The 24,119-nt window shown below is 33.8% G+C and overlaps 3 protein-coding genes across 3 annotated transcripts; 2 read left to right on the top strand and 1 right to left on the bottom strand.

Annotated features, from left to right (window-relative positions):
- Positions 1–625: 625 nt before the first annotated feature.
- LOC120258461 lies at positions 626–5,871 on the top strand. The gene is made up of 7 exons (XM_039265881.1): positions 626–729; positions 2,427–2,713; positions 3,716–3,901; positions 4,353–4,439; positions 4,597–4,655; positions 5,259–5,409; positions 5,495–5,871. The coding sequence occupies exons 2-7, from the start codon at positions 2,438–2,440 to the stop codon at positions 5,564–5,566; spliced, it is 831 nt and encodes a 276-aa protein (XP_039121815.1). The 5' UTR covers positions 626–729; positions 2,427–2,437; the 3' UTR covers positions 5,567–5,871.
- A 173-nt stretch (positions 5,872–6,044) lies between these two features.
- Positions 6,045–9,317, bottom strand: LOC120258460 (28 kDa ribonucleoprotein, chloroplastic-like). Its single transcript, XM_039265880.1, has 4 exons — positions 8,724–9,317; positions 8,134–8,235; positions 6,479–6,757; positions 6,045–6,315 (listed from the first exon to the last, which is right to left on the bottom strand). Exons 1-4 carry the CDS (start codon positions 9,213–9,215, stop codon positions 6,250–6,252), a joined length of 939 nt encoding a protein of 312 aa, XP_039121814.1. The 5' UTR covers positions 9,216–9,317; the 3' UTR covers positions 6,045–6,249.
- Positions 9,318–9,629: 312 nt separating this feature from the next.
- LOC120258961 (coilin) lies at positions 9,630–24,017 on the top strand. Its single transcript, XM_039266452.1, has 14 exons — positions 9,630–9,872; positions 10,663–10,727; positions 12,826–13,104; positions 15,690–15,923; positions 16,093–16,323; positions 18,488–18,554; positions 19,688–19,765; positions 19,909–20,098; positions 20,963–21,000; positions 22,362–22,553; positions 22,682–22,753; positions 22,900–23,058; positions 23,145–23,310; positions 23,662–24,017. Exons 1-14 carry the CDS (start codon positions 9,681–9,683, stop codon positions 23,847–23,849), a joined length of 2,151 nt encoding a protein of 716 aa, XP_039122386.1. The 5' UTR covers positions 9,630–9,680; the 3' UTR covers positions 23,850–24,017.
- Positions 24,018–24,119: the final 102 nt, after the last annotated feature.

Raw genomic sequence — 24,119 nt, 5'->3', positions numbered from 1 at the left:
CCTAGATATTCATGGGAAAAACTATTCACATGGACTAATTCCAAATTTACCTTTATCATGTAAAAGAAATTTAAAATTAATTTTATTAAAAATAAAAATAGCACATGTGCTAATAACCTTCATGAACCCAAGGTTCTTGAAAATTTGTAGGACCACCAACTATTTTTGTGTAATTTATTATACATATACATCGGATGAAAGCGACAAGTGCTATGTACATTAAAGGTGTGTGAACAGATTGTGAATTAATCTTCCAATCTGCACACCCTCAATTAAGAACGAGAGATTTAGACTGTGAGCTTTTATTTGTAACTGGTGATCCGTTATCATTATTGTTTTCAACGAGTATTGAACTCGAGATATTTGATTGTCTTAGTCTCATTTTTCATAATAAGACAAAATATCGCTCGACTATGAGTTTTTTTTTAATAATTTCTAATAATTTTAAATAAAAAATATATGAAATAGAGGTATTTTGGTAATATAAAAATTAAAAAATTAATTTGATGCATATATATATATATTAATTATTAGTTTATTACAAATGTCTAGGGACCTAAATATATTTTTTTTAATGAGAGGTAGTGAAAATAATTTTGGTATTTGCTAGGGTGGAAAGTGGAAATCCCTTGTATAAATTTTGTCATTCTCGTCCTTGTTCTCTTTATCGCCTTCTCTTCTTTTTCGTCTCGATTGCGCTCTCGATACTGTTCGTGCCCTGGATTCCCGGTTTGATTTTCTCCCAATTTGATCCAATTATCATCATGCATTGTTGGTCGTCTTGTTCTCTTTGATTGTTTGTTTTAGTATGATTCTTGATTCTTTGAATGGAATCTGTGACTTGTTTTTGATTAAATTAAATTTTTTATTTCTTTTTTTCTTTTTTGGTTTTTGAAAAAGTGATTTTTTGGAGTTAGGGATGAGTATTTTGGTTGTTTTGGTGGCGATTGCTGTTCATTTGGGTGAATTATTAGGGTTTTAGTTTAGGAATCAGTATTTATTAGGGCTTTCGATTGGTCTGTGGCTGATTTTGATTTTAGTAGAGCTTTGTACTATTTTGCTTGTTTGGTTTTTGTGGCCATTGTCGTAGATTTGGGTGAAGAGGTAGGGTTGTAGTTGAATGGCTTTGTTTGAATCAATGTGTGATATTTTTAGGGTTCTTGTGCTCTTTGAACATCTTTTGGACATGATTTTTTGCTTTTAGGTAAATGTGATTTGCAAAGTTGGCTAAAACATTAGGTAGTGAAGATTTTGATGGCTATTATTATAAAGCAGGGTTGTAGGCAAAGAATGGCTCTTCATGAATCATTGTGTGATATTTCTTAGTCGTCCCATGCTCTCTGATTGGATATTGAACATGATTCTTGATCCTTTAATAAAAATTGTAGCTTATTATAGTTTTAGTGATTTGTTTTGTATTTTTTTGATTGTTTATTGATTCTTTGAGTTGGGAAAGGCATTATGTTGTGCAGATTTTGGTGGCAATGGTTGTAGAGTTGGGTATGTTATTTGTGTTTTGGTTAACAAATGGCTCTTTATGAAGCAAGTGATATGTCTGGGATGATTATTGGGGACATTAGAGTTTTCAAGCATTTCTTGATTTGTTGTGTTGTGAAAACTCAAACTCAGTGATAGAAAAGGTTGTATTTGGAAAAGTGTATTGGCCTTCTAGTCATTCAAAAAGCAAGAAGTACTCGCATACTGTCGGCTAGTCTTCTATAATGGTTTGCCATATTTGAATTTTGAAGCATTAGCAGAAAAGCTAAAAACAAATACTTGCTCTTGGAGCAGCTTTTAATGTAGAGATCTCAATTTTATTTGGTGGCTTTGGTTTTGCATTTCAAGGTGAAATCTATTTTGAGTTTCTTGCTGGAGATTCTACTAGGATTTTAGTAGAAAGGGCCGGATCAGGTATTGAAGGCTAACCTGACCAGAAGTTCTTGACATTTAGGCACTTGCATGTTGATGATTCCAATTCCCCTCATGAGTGAATTTTGATAAATTAGTTGTTGGGTTGGTTAACTCTGATGTATTTGATTCGTATACTTTGGGTAATTATGGCCTAATTCTTGAGCATGATGTGCAGAATTTGAACCAGCGCCTTTTCTGGGACATGGATGCCTTATTAACCAACTGAAGCTATTGATTATATTCTGTTTGTTTTTATTGCTAAATTTGGATGAAGTTGTGTGCATTATGATACTCTTTAGCATATTTTTAAGTTTTTATATCCCAGCTTGAATGAAATATAAATCTGGACATGCTTTATTAACACCATCTGCATATTATTCATTGTATTTTCCTAAATTCATCTCAAGTGTGATGCTTGCACATTTTTTATTTTTGAAATTGTGTATTAGTATTTAGTATTTACCTGCACATGCTGACTGGAGTTCCTGTAAAATGGCATGGTGCTGTTGGTGTAGTTTATCATATAATGCCCAAAGATTCAAGAGAAAATGAGTGTGGACCGGATTATTTTGGTTATTGGAAACATCTGTTCCTCGATTTGCTTTCTCCAAATGGTAGCGCTCTTTTACCTTTAAAGGAATCAGACACTGAGCCAGCAGCAGGAACTTGTTCTGTTGGTGGAAATGGTTCTGTTTCTTATTTTAGTGAAGCTTTAAGTAAAGGGCTTTCTGAGCTTAAGAAGGAGAAGCTGAACTTGATTCTGAAGCAGAGTATAAGCTGTCTTAATAATGAAGCTGATGAGGTACTGTATGTACACATAAATTGGTATTCACATAATTATTTCAAAGTCTTTATTATGACCATGGACAATGCTTAGGGTTATTTTTCTCTTTTATTTATTGCACACTATTAGTTTGAATCATTTTTATTTTTTGAAACATTTTGTATGCTTGTTTTTGAATCCTGTGTTTGGAACTTGATGTTGGTCATTCAGGTTGTTGACATTTTGTTATTTCAATTTTTCTTTCTTATGTATAAATTCAGTAGGACGCTAGATTAAAGATATGCAATTGTATTTTGTCATTTATGAATCATACTGTGGTTGCTCTTAAGCAAATTATTACATCAACTTAGTTGTGATGTGAAATGTTGAAGTTCTTGATTTTGTTTCTTAAGTTATATCTTATGATTGGTGCTTACAAGAAAGGTTCTGTTTTCTAGTAGAACGTTGTTGAATAATGAGCATAACTCATGTGACGATGGCAGATACTTCATACTTGCAATTAAAATATGAGTGGAAGGCTTCAGTTATAATTTCTGGATTTCTCAATTATTAAAGACTACTAAAACCTAATTTCAAGAACATCATAGAAAACCATGTGAACGACTTAGCAACTTATGCTCTTCTATTCTGTCCTTGCTTGATCTGTCTTTTGGATGCTCATTTGTGTTTTAATTTATTTTAATGTTGTTTTTTCTTTTCCTATACTTAATCTTGTGTATGGGCTGATTGTTATGGACTTGCAACTTCTTTGGTGAACATCGTAGTGTAAATGTGTAAATATTCCTTGAAATACCTATTCCATCATATATGATCTGAGCTTATTTCTTTGTTTGTTTATTTTCCCCTTGGAAGTCTAGCTTTTTTATTAATTTATGGGTTCACAGAGTCTTATCTATAGGCTGATTTCTATTTATGCATGTATTTTACTGTTTTTGGCTCTTGTCCATACACATCTTTGTGGATTAATTGGAACAGCCAGAACAGGAAGTATAATAATGTTTAAGAGCATGGTCGATGCAGATGCTTGATAATATCTATGCAGCATTTCAACTTGAGGCAGATTTGAGGGGAAAAGAGCTACTAGGTTGTTATGCAAGTGCTTCACAAGAAGATTTGAGTTTACATTCTGGACATAGAAAGCGAAAGGCACCATCATCACCTATGTCCAGCTATCCTGACAATCATACTTTACAAACTGCTAAGCAGGTTCCCTACTTCACTGAGATTCCCACTTTTTTACAACCTTGCATGTATAAATGATTTTGTACATCTTGTTTTCTGCATTCACATTGCCTTTATCCTTGAGATCAAAGCTGTCTTTTATGTATGAATATTGATAGAAAGCTGTGTACATACTGAATTTATGTAAAAGATCTTTATGCCTATTTTTCCTTGACAAAACTTATTGCAGATAAGCATGTGAGTCCATGCAACTTGAGAGCTGTCTCTTATGAAATTTTCTTGGCCTGGTGATGCTGCCTTATTTTCCATTTTAAGTGAACCTGTCTGTTAATGAATGACTTGCACTGCTCCCAACTTAGTTTTTGTGGCATAACCTTTTATTGAATTTGTGATGCACATTATGCATTGTATGAAAGGTGATATATTATTAATAATATTGTGATGTCACAAGTTAGCTACAATTTTCTTTACATAGGTCTATGATGCTATTAAATCTCTTCAAGGAAGTGGTGAAATTGGTCATGAAGCAGTGGAAAAGTACCTGAATGAAATGCTCTTGAAGGTATTCCTCAACATGTTTGATGCATGAATGATACACAATAGAAAGAAGGTTTTCCCTGCAATCAGATTACCGCTCATGAATAATGAGACCTCAATGGTTATTTCTGAATTCTGATGGATTCTTTGATTCTTATGTGTTGATACATGTTTATCCACAGTTAGGCAAGATGGAAGTTGACCTCGAGGACTTCTTAAATGTTTTGGTATCAAAGTGCAGGTACATCATCTGATCTTCTGAAATTAAATATTATATTGATAACTATTTCCAATTCATAACTAGCAACTTTTTATTTTATTTTTTACCTTTCATTTATATTGCTTCATTTTATTTATTTATTTACTTATTCCGTGGATTAATGCTGCCATTCATTTTATTTTCAAACATAGAATGCTTGATGTAAGTTTTTAAATATCTGGTTAGTTCTTACAAAATACAATATATCTTGGGTTTGATTGCAACAAAGACTAGTGTTTGGTTATCATAGGACTATAAATACAATGATATATTTTGGCTTACATTGATAAATTGTTTTGTATTTCTGTTTATGGGTGGCAATGGCAAAGAAATTTGTTTTATGATTTGCCTTTTCTCTGCGAACTTTGAGGCAGTATTTAGCTGGAATAAACCATGTTTAACCAATTACAGATCTGTTTTGGTAGGATGTATTCACTCACCTTAGCTAACCTCAATGCCCCATGAAAGCTTGTAGAGAAATATAAGATTTTGGTTGCTTTCCAAAAAGGATATAGAGAAATATAAGACTTTGGTTGCTTTCCAAATCTAATGCTGATATTCCTGTGTGGAAATGATAATCAGCAGGCCAATGACCACTGCTGAGAAGCGACGTCTCGGCCGGCTCGTCCAAAAGCTCCCAAGCAAAGCTGTTGATCGGCTGGCAGAAATCATCAAAAATAGGAACCCGGCAACCAATCAAAACTCTGACACAATTCAAGTTGATTTTGAAGAACTGGTAAATCTAGGATAGATTCATCTTTGCCAAATCAGGTCTGCAATTCTAATAGCTTTTCTCCTAACCCTATTTTGTTCCGTCGTAGGATGATGTGACGCTGTGGAGGCTACACTTCTATGTTGAAAATGTGGCAAAAGCTAACTGTCTACACACGTAGACGTATTGGCTGTGTTACAAGTTCGTTCATACAAAAAGGAGCAGAACAGCAAACAATATGGTTCAAACAATTTTGGTCAATCCTTATTATGATGAAGAAAAGGGGACAAATGAGAAAATACTTATACTTTGATAGGCCACTTCTCTTCACTTTATGGAATGAACATACTGTGATTGTCGATTTGTTTGTTTTTAGAATACGAGTCTGTATTTGATAGCAATCTCATTTGGTCAATCTCATTGTGATGAGGGGGATGGAACAAATTCACAAAAGTTTATACTATGATGATTGACAACTTCTTGTTCTGCCAGTGACTCTTCATTGCAGAAACCATGAAGGTTAAATTTAGCCTTTTTTGTTTAATAATTTTTGTTTGAGTTTTCATATACATAATTTGAATGGGCATGAGATCAACAGGAGTGATTGTCTTTTTAATATGAGAATGATATTCTTATCTTATATATATACATATATAAGATGAGAGAAGCAACACAACATTTAGACATGAAGCAAATGTCTAACTCTTTAAGCAAACCTCAACAATAAACAAACAAAACAAAGCAAAATGCTTCTACAACATTACCCAGCAAACTAAACTAAACTAAACGAGAAGAACATTATTCATTTCATGCCGAAGCAGCGTGGATACAGAGAAACCGCATTGAACAATGTAGTTCACTAACTCAGTATGAAAACCGTCGCGGTCTTTCCTCCGCGACGCTCACTCTAATTGTTCGCCCATCCAAGCTCTGCATCAACAATAACAAAACATATAAAAAAACAGTGCAAACTCAAAATGAAAGGCATGAGCATGCATCTCATATCACAAACTGCACAATCTCATCAAAATGGTAATCCATATTAGAAAAACGATTCCTAAGACAGATATTACTCCAGTGAACGGGATCCTACCCCTCCGTCAAGAGCAGCAATCGCACCATCTAGTTCTTCTTTTGATCCCATTGTGACGAAGCCAAATCCTCGTGACCTTCCTGTCTCCCTGTCGCTAACAACTTTTGCATCGATCACATTACCATGTTCACCAAATACTTCTTTCAGGCGTTGACCATCCACTTGCCATGGTAGATTTCCCACATATAGCCGGAAAGTAGGTTCGTAATCTCGAATTTGAACTGGTCGGGATCCTCGGGGAGCTGCCTTGTTTACAGTCAAAAGCCTGCCGTTATAATCCTGTTTGCAAAACAGATAAAGTTAAAAACATTAATTTTTACTAAAAATTCTTGTGTGTTGCAGCAATATATACCATAATTTTTTACTTACAGGTAACAAAAACATCTCATAGATCAATTAAAAACCTGAATACACAGGCACTTAAAATTAAAATTATATGTTTAAATCACATTAAATATGGGAAAAATATAGAAGCACATGAATTTGTGACGAATATATCAGTTTAAAGTTTAAACCTGGTTCATCAATACTCCAGTTGCTTACTAAAATTCAAAAGATGATAGCTACTGGAGATCTTCCTTGAACACTCAACCTCTTTTACAAAGCAGAAATGGAAAGTAATTCAGTTCTTGTTTATACCTCCATCTGAATAATTATCATACATGAGAAACTACCATTTAAGTTGATAAGTATCCTTTCTAGTCTAGTCTCAATCAAGCCAAATTGCTTGCTCTTCCGGTCACTTTGAACATTGATCCAAAATCTATTATAATATAAACTCTTAAGCAGATTAAGTTGAACACAGAAGTCCCAGAGTCTGCATGGTTGAAAGGTTTTGGAACTCACGGATTTCCAGATCCGGAACAACCCAAATCAAGGTATTTGGATTTCTAAAAACTTCCAACCAAATACCCCTTTTAATGCTTTGAACACCCTACTTTCTTTAGTTCCAGTAGATCTCTAAGCAACACAAGCAGGTACCAACTTGCAACCAATTGCTTGCTTAAATTTTCCTTTTCCCACAAGTGACATTTGGCTGGTGCTTTCAGGGAAATCATCGGCGCCTAGAATGTGTCAAAAACAGTTTTAAATAGAACACATATTAAAGCAATTCATAAGTAATTGATAGAATTTGACAATTCTCATCATTACTCTTGAATAAAGATACCAAGTTCCCTGTCTTGGTATTGTCTTTTCTCATAGATGGTCAATTGTATTTTATCATGAAGCATGACCCATTTGAACACTTTGATTCTCATTAGATGGAGCCACTCAAAATACAAGGCCAATACACACTTAAAACCTCCATTAAATTGATCATGACTCAGTGAACCATCTCCACACAATTAAGTTTTGTCTTATTCTGCAAATACTGCAACTGCATGGCTGAGAAGCCACTCCATTAATAACTCGGCTATTTTGTTTTAGATGGATGTACTCCTTGTGATTTGGTGTTTATCATACCATATGCCTAAACCTTACTCAATGGCTGACCCAAAGCACAGCAGATATCCAATTGTCAACAAAAAGGCAAAAGAGCAGATGCACCTTCTCCGTGCATTTTCAACAGAAATTAATCCATTGAATTAGAAATCAAGAATTTATAAGCAACACTGGAGCTATTTCATGTAAAATTCAAGGATAGAAAAACTTACATAGCGGTGGAACATCTCCACTGCTCTCTTAGCTTCGTGAACAGTGCTCATTGTGACAAACCCAAAGCCAAGGCTTTGATCTGTTTTCCTATTGAAAATAACCTAAAGAGATGAAAGGAAAATCCATTAAAACAATAAAAAATAATCGAATCTAGAAAATCCAAGTACCATGTAAACAAACTTTCAGACGATGCAACAACACAAATTCCAAATCTCTGTCTTTCATCCAAACAAATTCAATATAGAACTACATAGAATTTCCAACCCAAAAAGCAGAACAAAATCACACCACATTCAATTCAGTCATTAATCATGAAAACAGAAAATGATTCCTCAGCAACACTCAATACAACATGAACAACTCCAAAATGTTTCTTATGATTTAACTCCAAGAATTCAATTCATCAACAAAATTCATTCAATAGTAAAAGAATTGTCACTAATTATCATTCTTTCTGAAGAAACTCAATCTGAAAATCCAACACATCTCCCAAGCTTCCAGCTTTCAAGAACACAACACCACAAACTATTTCCAACCCAAATAAGAACCAAATTCAATTAAAAAACAAGAAGAAAAAAAAAACACATACCTCAGAGACCTCAACAACTCCAGCCTGTTCAAAAAGCTGGGCAAGCTGCTCGCTTTCAACATCATAAGGGAGGTTTCCGACAAACAGCTTGGCATCCGCCGGCGGGGGCGGATAAGACTGCTCCTCATCCTCACCCTCATCTTCACCCTCAACCTCATGTTCCTCCCCCATATACCCATCATCCCCTTCAGGCTCTCCTTCTGCGAAGAGTCCACCTACATCCTCTCCTTCCCAATCAGACAACCCGGACAAAGCCCCCTCCTCCTTCTCCTCCTCCTCCTTTGGTTGAGCCCAGCTGGAGGTCTGGGCAACGAGAGATACGAATGGAAGGCTCCGTCGTGAAGAGCAGGAGAGAGGATGGAATCCGGGCCGTTTGGATGGAAGTAAGAGTAAGGGAAAACAGGACGTGTTGGAAGTGAAAGAAATGGTGGGAAGGGAGCTGAGGCAGCCATCCACCATCGATGTGAGCTTGAGAGCTGAGGACAAGGCCATGGTCGCCGGAGAGATGGCACAGCCAGAGAGCGAGAGAGAGAGACTGAGAGAGAGAGAGGAAGAAGAGAAGAAGAGAAGAAGGGGATAAGCAGGGGAGAAGAGGCCCTTCTGGAAAAATAAAAATTAAATTTTTATGTATATATATATATATTTATTTATTTATAAACAGCTCAAATTATTAATTAAGTAATTAATATTCGTGATAGAGGTTGTATTAATTTCATTATTATTATTATTATTATTATTATTATAATTTACTTTGCAATTGCAGTTGATTTAAATGATAATTTATATAAAAATAAATATTAAATTAATAATATCTTCATCTATTTATTAACAATTACACTATTTTACAAGGGGAAATATGCAAAAAAAAAAAACCCTTCTTTTTATTAGAGAAGCTTAAACCCTCTCCCTTTGTTCTGTCTTTCCTTCGAACGGGGCATTCAAGGGCGGTGCTTGGCAATGAGGGATCCGCTGAGGATCCGCCTGGTTTTCGATGATCGCCATCTCCTCACAAAGGGCCAGCGCTCGGAGTCGTTGAGGCGGTGTTGGTGCCTTCTCACTCCGGACATCACCACCATCATTGACCTCGCTTCTCACATCTCTCGCTTGTTTGACCTCCATCGCTCCTGCCCTGATGGTGTACTGCTCGTCGTATGTCTCCGTTACTGTTCTTTGTTTTGTTTCTGGTTTTTAGGGCTTTATTTTTACTGCATATGTTTTGAAAGGAAGCATTTTTGGCGTTTTTGATGATGTTGGTGCTTTGAGATGCTTGAAAGAGATGCCAATGTTTTAGGTTGTTAGTAGTTTTTGTGTTGCCTTAGAGTACCAGGTTATTTGTAGTTGTGTGAATCTTTGGATTCTTTGTTCAAATTCATGAGGATGAGGAAGTGTCCGTTTTGGTCCTCCTCAAAATAATAATTCGCATTAAAAATACATAAAAAAATAGAAAAGAAAGTTGAGTATAATGTCTGGTGTAGTATAGAGTGGAACTTAACCACTTCTAAATGATCAATTGAAATATAAGATGCAAATTGAGAATGAAACCTGAATTGTGATTTTGAATTGAATTAACTCAGGGAAGAGGTAGTTTGGTTGGATGCACTAGTGTCCTCATAGAACTCTACCACACTTTTTTCTGGTCATTCTGTATGCATTACACACATGCACATTCTGAACTGTTTCCCCTAGTCTTTGTTTAATGATGAGTTCTACTACTATTTAGAAATTTTTCTAAATTGCTAAGAAAAAGAAAATTCTATCATCATCTAGAGTTATTATTGAATATATATGTCTGAAATTTATGAGCAGTGTAATAAAGTTTCTTTTATCATATGAGCTTCTGAAGTTTAAACTGGCTGTATTTTTTTTTATTACTTATGTTATTTATCTAGCATGTTTGTATTTGGAAGCTAGTTTTACTTGTGTCTATTGTTGGTTACAGATGGATGGCTTTGTCTTGCCTTCATTTGAATCAAGTTCCATTATTAGAGATAAAGATATCATCAGGTTAACCCTAACTGAGTACTTCTCTATTTCTACTATCTGCAATACAAAGTTTTGTTTGCATTGACATCCTCTTTAAACGCATGACTATGAAATGAGCTGAAATGAACTTCTAGGACATGCCATTTGGACCACATTTCTACACCTGTGTTATACGGAGCATAACCGCAATGGAATATAGTTCAAGTGATACTTTACAGTTATGCATCTATACTTTGTTAGAGGAGGACTTTCCAAGGGTTCAAGCTCTTTTAATCACTGGCTTTGCTCATTGTTGGTCTCAATTACATTTAGTAATTGTTAGGAGCACCTGTATGGATTAGCTGTTGCATGCTAGTTTTTAGTTATAAATGAACACATTTTACTTTGCATTCTTTTACTTGATCTCATTTCTTGATTCCTGCTTTAGGTTATCATCTTCGTTCAGGGCACGTTCCTCAGAAATAACAGGCCTTCCTCTTGCAAATAATATCTTTTAAGAGTAGAATGAGATGGAATATAAATGACAACATATATTACAAGATATTTAAGATCTTTGAAGTTTGAAGTAATGTTCCCGTACAGTGAACAAATAATTATAGAAATTCTATCACTCAACTTGATGAAGATATGCCAACTTGCGTCTATAAACAATATTGTTGTACTCAATGTTAATGAATCCTGAAATGAGCCGGCATCTTATGTGTTGCTATAAAAAACCAGAAAAATCAGATTAACACAGAGGGGAGAGAGGGTAGTGATATCAGCGCTGTTAACATGTTGCGCTTTATTATTATTATTTTAATACACATAGCATTTTGGGTTTTTTCTCCCTTCTCTCTGGTTCACAAACAAATGAGGAGAAGTAGAAATTTTTTAACCTCTCTGGCATGGTTATATAAAAACCTTGGTCTTTTGTACATGTGAAGCACAAAAGAAGTTGTTGATTTGCATGGCATGTGCTTCTAGCTATTACATTAAGCGTCAAATATCCAAGTTAACTATCACTTTTAATTGCTTCCTCTCAACAACTATTCACTGAATCTCAATATTTGACAAGCGATAGCTTCTATTCAAATTTCAATCAGTCATCGTTTTTCGGAGTTTCAAATTTCCATTCTTGAGAAATGGGATAGCCAGATTGCCTGAGTTGGTCACTTCAGATTTTAGATCTTACTGCATGCTTCTTCTCTTCTCTAAGTTTATCAAGTTCATTTAAGCTTTTGTATCGATAGACAATTTTTACCAGGTCTTTCATGAGATACCAGGTCTTTCATGAGTTATTAAAAGTCTTAGCAGTAGTAGTTTAGTGGTTGTTCATGGCTATTCTTCTATGTCAGACACTCTTATTGTGCACTAACAAGCAGATTGGTCTTCATTTCTTACCAAATTTGCTGAGTGCTAATACTGTTACAGTATCCTCTCTTCTAGATTCACCAGTTTTTATCTTTTAGTGAAGTGAAAAGCATGTTGGTCTCTAACTCTTATCAAATCCACAAAATACTGATGCACTTATCCATTAACCTGATTTGAGATACTTTTCGGTTTGATTAAGAGACAAGGTAATTATCTAAGTACCTTTTAAGAATACAACATCTAAATGATAAATTTTTTAAAAGCTTGTTCAAGCTGAGCTGGTCATATATTCTACTCATGCTTTATGCGCTTGCAGATAGACTCTGGAAATTTTGTAATATTAACATTGCTTACCATCTTTTTAAGAAAATAAATCACAGTAATATTAAATGAGTTATGTATCCTTGCCCTCTACCTAAACTAAAGAACATTTTGTTGCCCATCCTGCATTTTGTTATCTTATACAAATTGTGAACCCATAGTACCTTCATCATGTTGTAATATTATGTTTCTATTCTTTAGCAGGTTATACATTTAAGTGCATATGATGAAGTTCAACACTGTTTTTGGTTATGCCTTGTTTTTGAAAACCTAATATTATATCTATTTTTCTTATTATCATACTTAATCTTTAAAATTTTTGCCAACATGACCTGCACAGAGATTTCCACACTTGCATTAATTAAGGCTGCTTGGTTTAAAATGATGTTTGCAAAATCCTCATTAGAAGTGATTATTATGGAAGGCCTATCTGTCTCTGTTTCAGTGTGAGGAAAAAGACTGTTCAGTCGAGGAAGGTTGTTAACATAGAAGATCATGATGCACTTCAAATTCAAGATTGTGAGATAGTGGAGAAACAAACTATTGCTTGTGGTGACCAGCGTTTGGCCATCAAGGAGCTCGAAGAAGAGTTGGAGGGACATGAGAGTGAAAATGAAGAGAATGCAGATGATCATCCTGAGAAAGCAATATCCGAGGAAACCCCTGTTGGTGTACAGATAAACTCAAAGAGAAAAAAGCGTTCAAGTGAGGATTTGGTACCAAGGTGAAAATATCATCTATTACTTTTCTATTCTGATATTATCAAGACTGAGCCTATTATTATTCTTAAATCATTCCTTTTAAATGCTCAGTTGGTTAGCTTTTGTCAATAACATGATGACCTTCTGACTGTGGGAAAGATAATTTATTTCAAGTTATGCCTCTCTAACAATTTTGGTATAACATCTGATATTATTCTTTTGTTTGTGTTTGAGACTACAATACCTTTCCAATAGAATCACTTATACCTTCCTTAAATTTGCATTAATGTATTTCAAGCATTTCAAAGTTTAATACTTGGCATATTTTGTGAGTGCTCATTGTTAAAAATATGTTTTTATTTCTTTTTCTCTCTCTTTCTCACTGATGATGGTGATTCATATGTGTTATACAAATTTAGATTCATTTGTCAGCAGTCGTCTTGTTGGCAAAAGCAGTATCCCTTGTTGAAGCCTTGTAGCATGTCATATTATCATTTATGGATTCAAATACCATTTTTTTGCTGACTAGCAAAATTATTCATATTTAAGGAATCTTTTATAGACTTTTTCTTGTTGAATGATGAGTGCTAAGAGTTACTTGTTTTGTTGTTAACGATAATTATTTGTTTGGTATTTCATCCTTCATTTGAAGAGATTTTGTTACATCTATCCCTTTGTGGAGCATAGGCAAGCTATTTACTTGATGGAACTAATGTGAAAACTTGATATAATCTATGGTCTGTCATAATGCTCAAAAATATACACTCCATTTATATACTATATGTTTACAAATCACTCTGTCTCTTATTAATGACAAAAACATTGATGAAAAGAGTATTCGCTGACATGAATATGATTATATATGGAATTAAGGATATTATATTAGTATTACTGCTTGTTCTTTTCCAAATTCAAGTTGTCATAAGCAACAGGGTCCTATCATAAAGATGAACTGAACCATGCATCATGCAATAGGAAGCTGCACAACACAAATCGAACAAGAAACCTTTTAAAGGTGCAAAGTTGTGAAAGTATGAATCGAAGATTATACTGCTCAAAGATGCAGGGCCAAGGATGAAGCATGTGGAGCACTGTTTTGTGAATACTGCTTATAAGTTGATGTGATAGGATGTTGAAATGAAGCTAGCAAGGAAATAATATATCTGGCAGCTTAAGTATGGCATTATTTAACAGTAGAAGGCAATAGTCTTATTGTGATATTAAAATGCTTACATACGTAGACATGATTGCATGTGTATGCAGAGCAGAGACAATCGGAATAACTCTTTTGTTTTACCTATCAGTAGTTGGTATTATTTTGTGAGATCATCATTGGTGATTGATAATAGCCTTGCTTATATGATCTTACATTTTGAAAAGTGACCAAGTGTTACTGGTCTCCCTTGAGTTATAAAGATTTGCATTCTATGTGTTGGTTTGCGTAAAAATCTTAGACATTCTGCTTGTTGGTAATGCTGATCTGTGTAAAGATAACAATTCCTAAAATCAACTTAAATACCATTGGATCTTAGTGGCCAAGTGACTCGATCTTTTATTATGAAATTTTCCTAAATGCTAATGTGCGTGAGCACGCGCACACGCACGCACGTGCTGTGTGTGTATATGTATTCTTTAGAACTTTAATTAGATGTTACATATTGTTTTTAGAAAGCTATTATTCTGGATATTAAAGAATATTAATTTAAAAGAATTTAAATGGATATATATATATATATTTCTGAACTTGGTTCTTTAGTAGTATTTGAAGACCTTTCTTTCTGTGAAATTAATTTATTCTTTGTTCTAATCAAGCATAGAAATGTAAGCTCATAACTAACCAATTTGTACTGCTTTAAACAATGCCTTTTGTAGCTTTTCCAATAAAAGTTATGACTTTTCATCTTGATAATTGAATACATCCAAAACAATTAGCTGCAATTTTTTTTTCTTCAGTTTGTGAGTGTGTGTGTGTGTGTGTGTTTTCCTTGTTTCATCTCTATTATATTTCACATCAATTTTCTGCCTTACAACGGGTAACTAATTTTGGAAATAGCACATTTATAGTATTTACTGTATTTCAGTTTCATATTAGAATCATATCTGAACTGGTTTTCAGCAAGCTTTGAGACAGCCTGGGTGTGTACTTCATGATCAGAGGCATGGGTAGTGCATCCAGGCTATTAAAGGTTTATCAGATTATAATATTTATTCTGTGCATTTGTCATTTGATATATGTATATAGCTTGTATCCATGGTTGCATATGGATTTGTTGCAGTGTTATAATTCCTTTGCGTTGTCCAAACAGGTTTTTGCTTACTTGATCTCAACTCCAATTCCTAGCAAATTGAGCTGATTATTTGCAATTATTTTGCCAATAAAGCGCATCCAAAGGAATTTCTGTATTATATGTGCATCATTTAGTTTTGCCTAGTACGTTATTTGGGCTCATATGATTATTGCAGATGTGAGTCACATATTAAACCAAGCTATTTGTTAAGTATCTGTTATAAATTTTTGCTTCTTGAGGCATCAGTTTACCTGGTTGGATGATATAATTTTTCATACCGTCTTACTATTGAATCCATCATTTTCTGTAACTTATCATAGGAGAAAGAAATTGAAACAAACCAGCTTCGAGGAAATGATTGAGGTTAGTGCGAGAGTTGATGAAATTCACATAGAGCATGAGGAAGTTTCTTTGAAAAAGAAAGCCAGATCCAGCAAGAATGGTCACAAGAAGGGGAAGGTACCTTCCAGTGATTTTTCATCTGATGGAATGACTACCCCTAAAGTTGGAGTTAATGATAAGAATATGGGTGGTTCTGTCACTTCAGAAGGGAGGTAGACTCATTTGTCTTATATACTCCTTGAAAAATATTTAGTGATATTAAAATTATCCTTGTCATAGCCAGTAGCCATTTTCATTGCTCTATTTTTTGGCCTGTTTGTGTACATTCTTTAGTATTAAATGATTTAGGATTTTAATAGCATAATTTTCAAATTATTGCAGGGGAAAGAAATTGAAATCAATTAGGCTTAAGGAATTAATTGGTGCCAGTGAAAGAGATGATGAAATTCACTCAGAGAAGGATGAAGATTTTTCTAAAAAGAGAGGCGGTTCCAGGAAGAATGACAAGAAGTGCAAGGTACCTCTTGGTGATACTGTATCTGATGGCATGTTTACCCCTGAAGTTGGAACTAGTGATAAGAATAAAGCTGGTTCTGTCACTTCAGAAGAGAGGTAAACTTAAAGTTCTTTTATATTCCACTTGAAAACAATTTACTTAATGTGAGTTGGACTTGTTATGGCTATTTTCATTGTTCTATTATATTACCTGTCTACATAAATCTCAAGTATCAAATGACATTATGATTGAAATAGTATGCTTTGTCTACTTATTCTTGAAGAATAAATCATTTGATGCTCAAGAAATAAAAAATAATGCAATTGCCAGGTCATCATGCCATACAACAGTAATTTCTTAAACTATGATTTATAATTTGAGTGCAATTGAGTTGGTTGTTTTATGCTTTTTAGCTCAACACAAAATGAAATAAACATGATAGTAGAAATGCACGCCCAACATGTTTTCTGTTTAAAATCAACCAAGAAACTCTCTTATGGCTGCCTTGGAGGATGATCAGGTGTGGTGCAGTTGCACATGTGCTATATTATCTCTGTGCTCTTAGACTGTCAGGTTTATTTAATTCGCCATTTTTTGTGTGAGAAGGGGCCTAAGGACTTATGCAATTTTCCTACTGGATGTGACTTCTTCCATTTATGGAAGGATAGATCAAGTGAAGAAGGAATGTTATGATTCTATGTTCTTTCAAAGTATCACTTCTCGGTTGACAATGTTTGATGCTTACGCTTGAATTCAATAGAAATTAATGTTTTCATATTTAGAACTAAACCTATTAGTGTTACTACATTTAAAATTTTTGGTTAGTTGAATTTTTAAGTATATATTTATTATTTGATTGCAAATAATGACATAGTAATGGTATATTTTTCTGTCTTGGTATCTTCAAGAAAACATAATATTGATCCATTGATCCATGGATTTTGTGGCCTTCTACTACCTTCATATTCATAGCTTCAGTATGTTATGGCCATTATATGTTAATCTAATCTGGCCTGATAGCAACTATATTATGATAATTTCTGTGAAATATTGAGTTAGTTTTGACCTACTTTGGATCATAACAAGACCAACAACAGAGCAACTGGTCCCAATGGTTGTTTGAGCTCGAGTATGAAAGTAGGTGACTTGATTGCCAAGAAGCTTGAAGTGGCTTCATGAGATTTTCAAAGGCTGTGTTTGTCATAAGTTCTCACTGTGAAGCCAAATCATTTGAATGATAGGAAGGTCTAATCAACTGCAAGATTTGACTGGCTTGATTTAAGCCGTAGAGGCGACACTCACAAGCATGGCTGAGTTGCCCTCTGCTAACATTTTTTGGGAAATAGGATAACAATGAGAAAACAATGAATTCTGACATTTATTTGCCCTCTTGAAGAGGAAAGTGGAATGTCTCAAATTCATAGTGTTCCTATTACTTTCAGGAGTCTACAGGATTAGATATGGCCTTTAACTAGGCCATGATTCAGATTGCAAAGGGCTAGTTTTCTCTGAGTTTGGTTGATGCACTATCTATGTCTGAATTAGTTCATAATTCATGCTGTCTAAATAAAGTGTCCTGTCATCTTTCGTCCTATGATATTGCTTTAGGGTGATGGTTTTACTTCTAGTGCTCATATCCTGTAAGATTTGGCATGTGTTATGCTGATATACACTTATATATGTAGACAACTGATTTCTTATCAATTAATCTTGCTTTACATGATATATCACTAAGATGAGGATTGCTTCATAATGGAACACAACCCTTGATAGAATAAAGTATGCTAACCCTCCCACACAAGCCGCACATGGAGATCAAACACAGCCTAGATTATTTGGAATGCAACTCCTGATTGGATAGCCTGGAAGAGCCTTTGTGAGGACATAGCAATCTGTTAGTATACATGCAAATGAGGAAGACTTATCACTTTGGCCTTGAACATCTCTCTTATTAACTGTCTATAATATGTCTTTCCTGTAAAGGCTCCCCAATTTTTAGTAGTTTACGAACTATTTCCTATAAATTTTTAGGTTATAAGTTGAATACATTTCGAAATGTTTATGATGAAATACCTTTATTCTTTTCATCTGACACAATGCCCTTGCTCTCATAATATGATGTGTTTCTTCATCTGAATGCCATCTATAATTTTGTTTAACAAGTAATTAGAAAATTAGAACTAGTTTTCAAATGATGAACCTTCAATATATTTTCCTTTATTTTTTAAATTTACTTGATTTTGCCTTAGGTTTCGCATTTACTTATTCCATGCTCTGTAGGCACAACCAAGTTGAAGGAGAAATTGAAATAAATGGATGTGAAGCACTCAGTGAAGGTGTCAGGAAGGTTAGTTATTAGCTGCTATTTTCTGTTTTAATTATTTGACTGGAACCTACTAGTTTCATACTTGTTTTTCTTTTGGTAATTTTTCTTGATATCCTTAACTATTTATTTGTCATTTTACTTGACTGTACTTGCTTAGTTTAATGCCATCCGCAGGGCAAAAACCTCGTGACCTCACTCAAATATTGATACTAAGCATAGGTGTCTTCTTTATGCGGATAAAGCAATTAGCTTAGGCTACTGGAACTTTTTATGGCTATTTGGCTTCAATAGTTTGGTGAATTCATGTAACACAATGCATCACTGTTGTTGCCACTCGAATACAAAAGATGACTATAAATTGAGTTGCAATGAGTAATCAACATTGTTGGCATGACCTAGTAATTACACATTATTACTTTTATGCTATAAATTGATATTAAAATTGAATAAGCCGATAAATTAATTTCATGTGAAGCAATATTTCAATTTGTTAGTTAGTGCCAAGCATATTCTTAAGTAAATTTTGGCTTTACTTTCTTAGTTATTATATTGCGAACTAATTTCATAGCACTACTAATAATGTTATAAAAAATATCTAGCATACATTGCATTAATGATGCTGATGGTAAATCTTACTAAATAGGAGCGCCTTTTCATTGTATGTGATAATTTAGTAAATATTAGAATAAGTCTTTTTTAAATTGAGAACAATACTGAATTGGTATGCCACATTCCCATGAGAACCTCTCTACATAATTTCTTTTAAAAGTTATCACACAAATTTCCGTCATCGTTCTAGGTGATAAGATTCCTTTACTTTGGGATATGCACATGTGTGAAGTAGGGACTGGATCTCAGATTTCTTAAATTTTATGGTATATCAAGCTTTTCCTGAAAGAGTGATTTTGAAGAAATAAAAAGTCTTATAAACTTTTTGATGTGAAATATTTGTGGTAACCTGAATTAACATGTATAGATGCATTCAGTTGGAATCATATAAATCTGTCTCTTAACCTTTCTTAGTTGTTACCCTTTTATTGATTCAGGGTATCGATTAGTGGCTTTTTTTATGCTTTGATTTTAGACAACAGTTACTTTCACTCAATTTACAATTATATGATGAAATTCCTGTCACAATAACATATGTTTAACAGTCTCCAAGTCGGAGTGCACGTCGTAAGAAGGCAAGGAGAAAATGGAAACAGTTATTGTCTAATTCTAAGAAGCAAGAGGTATTGTGTGTAATTAACAGTTTTTTTATATTTGACAAATATGGAATGGATACATTTTTTTGTATCTGCTGGGTGTAACATCTGGGCATTCAAAATTTGTATCTTCTTCACTGATGTGGAATTTACTTCCTTTTTGGAGCCAGGACCCTGGAAATGATGTTCAGATTACATCTTCAAAAAATCAATCCTCAGAAACTCAAGGAAGGGATCAAATGGAGGAAAATTTGATGCATCAGATTACAGAACCTCAAAATGTGGAACAGACTACTGATATGGTTGAAGAAGTAATTCCCATTGTAGTCCGTCCTGGGCATATTCGTTTTGAGCCAGTAGGTAATGTCTCATTTCAGCATCCCTTTTATTTTGTTCGAACCATTTTATCAAAGCTATACATTTAACTTTTTTCTTATTTTTATTGTTTGTTAATTTATTCATAAAAGAATCCCTTGCATTCTACTTGACTTCCAAACTTGTGACCAGCAAAACTGTTAACCTTATTGAGAGCAAGTCTTTTCTTTGTCACTGACTGTTTGATTTCCTTTGTCTCTTTCCTGATGGTCAATACTTGCTACTCTTATTTTGTTTGAATGTGTCAAACATGAGAATGGTAAAGGAAGTAGATCAATTTACTCAAAGTACAATCTATGCCTGAAGCTTTATGTTAGCTCAGAATTGTTGAAACACCTTGATATACCTGTACCTTAAAGCATTTATTATGTCAGGATATCTAAGTTGTGTGATATATGGGAAATAAAAACTGCATTATATCAAGGTGTATGTGCACTGTTGATATGTTTGCCCTTTGACCCAATTAAAATAGATTGTTTGTGAAAATGCTATTAGTGATTTCTCATTTGAGTGAACCCACATTGTTTCACCACTCTATTGTCCATTTATGTTATTGTTTTGTTAAAATATTTCCTGTGACAAACATCATACTTTATTTCTGTTGGTATATGAACATGATTAAGTTGATAGCTTTTGGTTTCTGTGCCATGTCTGCATTCTTCAACTGAACTCAAAGGTTTGACTAACTTATTTAATCATTAGTGCTGTTGAATTGTTTGCTTTTAGTTTTACCGGTGCATATGCTGAGCAGCTGAGTCTTTATTGCAGACTGAACATTTTTGTGAACCTTACTTTATTATATATAAAATTCACATTCTACCTATTGATGAATATTTCTCTTTCTTACAGATGCAGAACATAGTACACAACAAACCAATGGAAAAATGGTATGTACCCGTTCTAGTACCAACTATATAATTTATGATCTTTGTTTAATCTTACCTTTCTCGGTATTTATAAAATTGGGTAGTTTTTTGTTGTTTCAGCGGCTGGAATATCTTTCGTTTTTTTTTTTAAATTCTAATTTTATTTATGGTCTAGTGAACCTAGCTTGGAATATTGATTTATTCTTGAGCCATGACTTATAAATACAATCAGCTTCTAATTTATGGATTCTAACGGATGTAGAAGCATTTAAATTGACATTTCAGTTGGTTAGTCAATTATTAGTTAAGTTGTGACCATTTGGCACATATAGATCTGGTCCACATTATGTATGTAAAGTTGGATGATTTCATCTAAATTTCCCTTGCATGACTTGCTGATTTGTAAATTATGTCATGATTTTTGAAGGTGCTTGTTTGACTCTGTGATTTAAGTATAAAAAAAAGGGGTAAAAGAACACAAATATACCCAATTTTATCTGTGACATATTGCTCCTGTATTAGGAAGTTAATTCATTTTTTTTTTAATTGCATACATACCCCTGCAAAAGTGGTAGTTGCTGATGTACCTCTGCAAATATGGGTTTAGAATTTTAACCAAGGATAAAATACTAACCATAGGTAGGCTGTAAACAAATCTAAAATGTCTTTCTCGCTCTTTCTCTTCCCTTCTTTTTTTTTATTAAATAAATTGTTTATTTACATTAAGACAAGTTCTCTTCACTCAGTAAGCATTAGTTGACTTTAAGTTGGTTGTTCTGCTGAAGTAGACTTGCCATATGTCTGATTTTGGAAAACTCATGTCTATGCTCTTCAGTTTTTTATAAAATTATTGCATCTTGCTATTTAGGAAACTAAACTATAATGCACCAGAAATGATTGGTTCAGTTTAGTTTTTAAGCAGTTGAGGTATAATAGTTTGAACCAAAAAAAAAGCATACCATATTTCAAAAAGCAGAAGATAAAGGAGGCGGTAGTTGTGTTTTTCTGTTTAAGATTGTTGAGTTTGAAAATCTTGTTAAACATTAATATAAAATTATTTTTATTTTTATTTTTATTTTTTTTAATTAATAATGAAGATGTGAATGAGTCCTAACAAGAGTTAGACAACTAAATTTTTTTTTATTTATTAATAGTATTTTAAAAAAAAAATTTAAATCTCTTCTCAAATCAAACTGAACGAAAACTCTAGCGGTTTACGAGAAATTGAACCTGAAAGAAACCAAATAACCAAACTGAATTGATTTTACCCGTGTGGCCCGATTTATTGGTCTTATGAGGTTGGCTGAACAACCTAGTTCAATAGTTTATTCTGGGACATCACAACTAATTTCCGACTGTTGATTATTGTTTCTCTTGTTCAGGAGACCTTTCATTGGAATGGAATCACCAACAAGAAAAAAGGCCAGAAGTGGGGCAGAGAGAAGGGTTCATGGAGAAATGGCAATGATGATAATGTCTGCACCGCAGAGGCTAATGAGATAAATGATGAAGTATCATTGGTGAATGATCAGATAGACTTTGAGAAGCTAAAGCCATTAACTTCCCAACCTAAGGTTGCTTTCCATACATGCTCATTGCATGAGATAATAATCATGATCAAATTCACTATCATTCTCTTTATCTTAATTAACTTTATTGATTATCAGATACAAGCTAGTTATACTATTTTATGTATTTACAGGAAGGTGATGTCCTTGCTTATCGTTTGGTTGAGTTATCATCATCATGGACTCCTGAACTTTCTTCATTTCGGGTTTGTAGCTCCGCTTACGAATTTTATTTCAACTGATGATAAATTTTTTACCTTTTATTTGAAAGTTGATGATCAACTCAGCAGAATGTCTTGATATGCTTGACCAAATAGTACTCATACTTTCTTGATCTTTTAAAATGTTATAGGTTGGGAAAGTATCGTCATATGACCCCATATCGAAGAATGTAATCTTGCTACCTGTACCAAATTTCCCAGTTTTTCCTGACAAGGAAAAAGAAGAAGAAGAAGAAGAATTTTTATGGCAAACGAGTGGCTCACTTTATAAAGAGGATGGCTCTTTAGAGGTGTTTGACATTCTCATATTTAGTTCCTTTTAAGTTTTGATATCTCAATACCTGTTTAACATTTAATCGGAAAAATCGCCATACAGATTGATTATGCATCACTAATGGACGTCCGAGTTTTCAGACCGAACAAGCAACTGGTGCTCTCAAATAGCAAGCATGGAAACATGACCAAGGAAACAATAACTCGGATCGGAGATTTGAACCCCGTCTTGACTAACAATATTAATGGGACAATGAACCGGAATGCAGGTATTTTAATATTTACCATGGCAAGATGTACTACAATATTTTGGGTTCAACTAATTTATAATATTTTATGACTCAAAAACTATTTGTGGACTACATAACACATGATGATTCTTTGAAGATTTAACTGTTTGCTTTATTTTTGCTCATCAAGTTTTGTAGTCATAAAGACGATTTCGGAACCACCAATGAAATTCTCATTTCACCAAATCTTTATTTGCAATTTAATTCAATAAGATGAAGCCTACTATGCAACTTATAAATTCTCATACAATATTTGAAGAACATATTGTCATGATGTATATATATTCTTTGAAATCCTAACATCAACGTGCATTGGTCTTTAATTTGTAGATAAGACACCGGATAATGAATGGAAAGAAATCAAGCAAGCCCTCGACGAGAAGAAAGAGCAACTTCTGAAGACGGATTGTTCGAGTAGTTCCAAGAACTGCTCGACCGGTACTTGGTCTTACCGTGCAGTGAGAGGTTCTGCTCTCGGACCTACAATTGCTCTTCTAAGAGCCGAAAATGATCGATGAAGAGTCATATCTATGTTCTCTTTAGTTCCAAAATACTTGATCATGTATGATATCTAATGTTTACTTTCAGAGACTTAAATGTTCTTGTTTGATTTTTTATTTGTTTTGTTTTTGTTTTTTTTTTTTATAGAACTGCTGCATTATCAATATCCCTCCCTCACTAGTTAATTGAATTTGTGTGTGATTGATGGTGATTTTTGTTAGTATCTTTTATCCTGAAATTTTTTACAAGATGTAATTAACTTACAAGATGTAATTTTTATTAGTATA

Source organism: Dioscorea cayenensis, chromosome 4 (assembly GCF_009730915.1).
Source record: "Dioscorea cayenensis subsp. rotundata cultivar TDr96_F1 chromosome 4, TDr96_F1_v2_PseudoChromosome.rev07_lg8_w22 25.fasta, whole genome shotgun sequence".
NCBI lineage: Eukaryota > Viridiplantae > Streptophyta > Magnoliopsida > Dioscoreales > Dioscoreaceae > Dioscorea > Dioscorea cayenensis.
The sequence above is the reverse complement of the archived record's forward strand: the minus strand, read 5'-3'. Positions and strand labels throughout refer to the sequence as shown.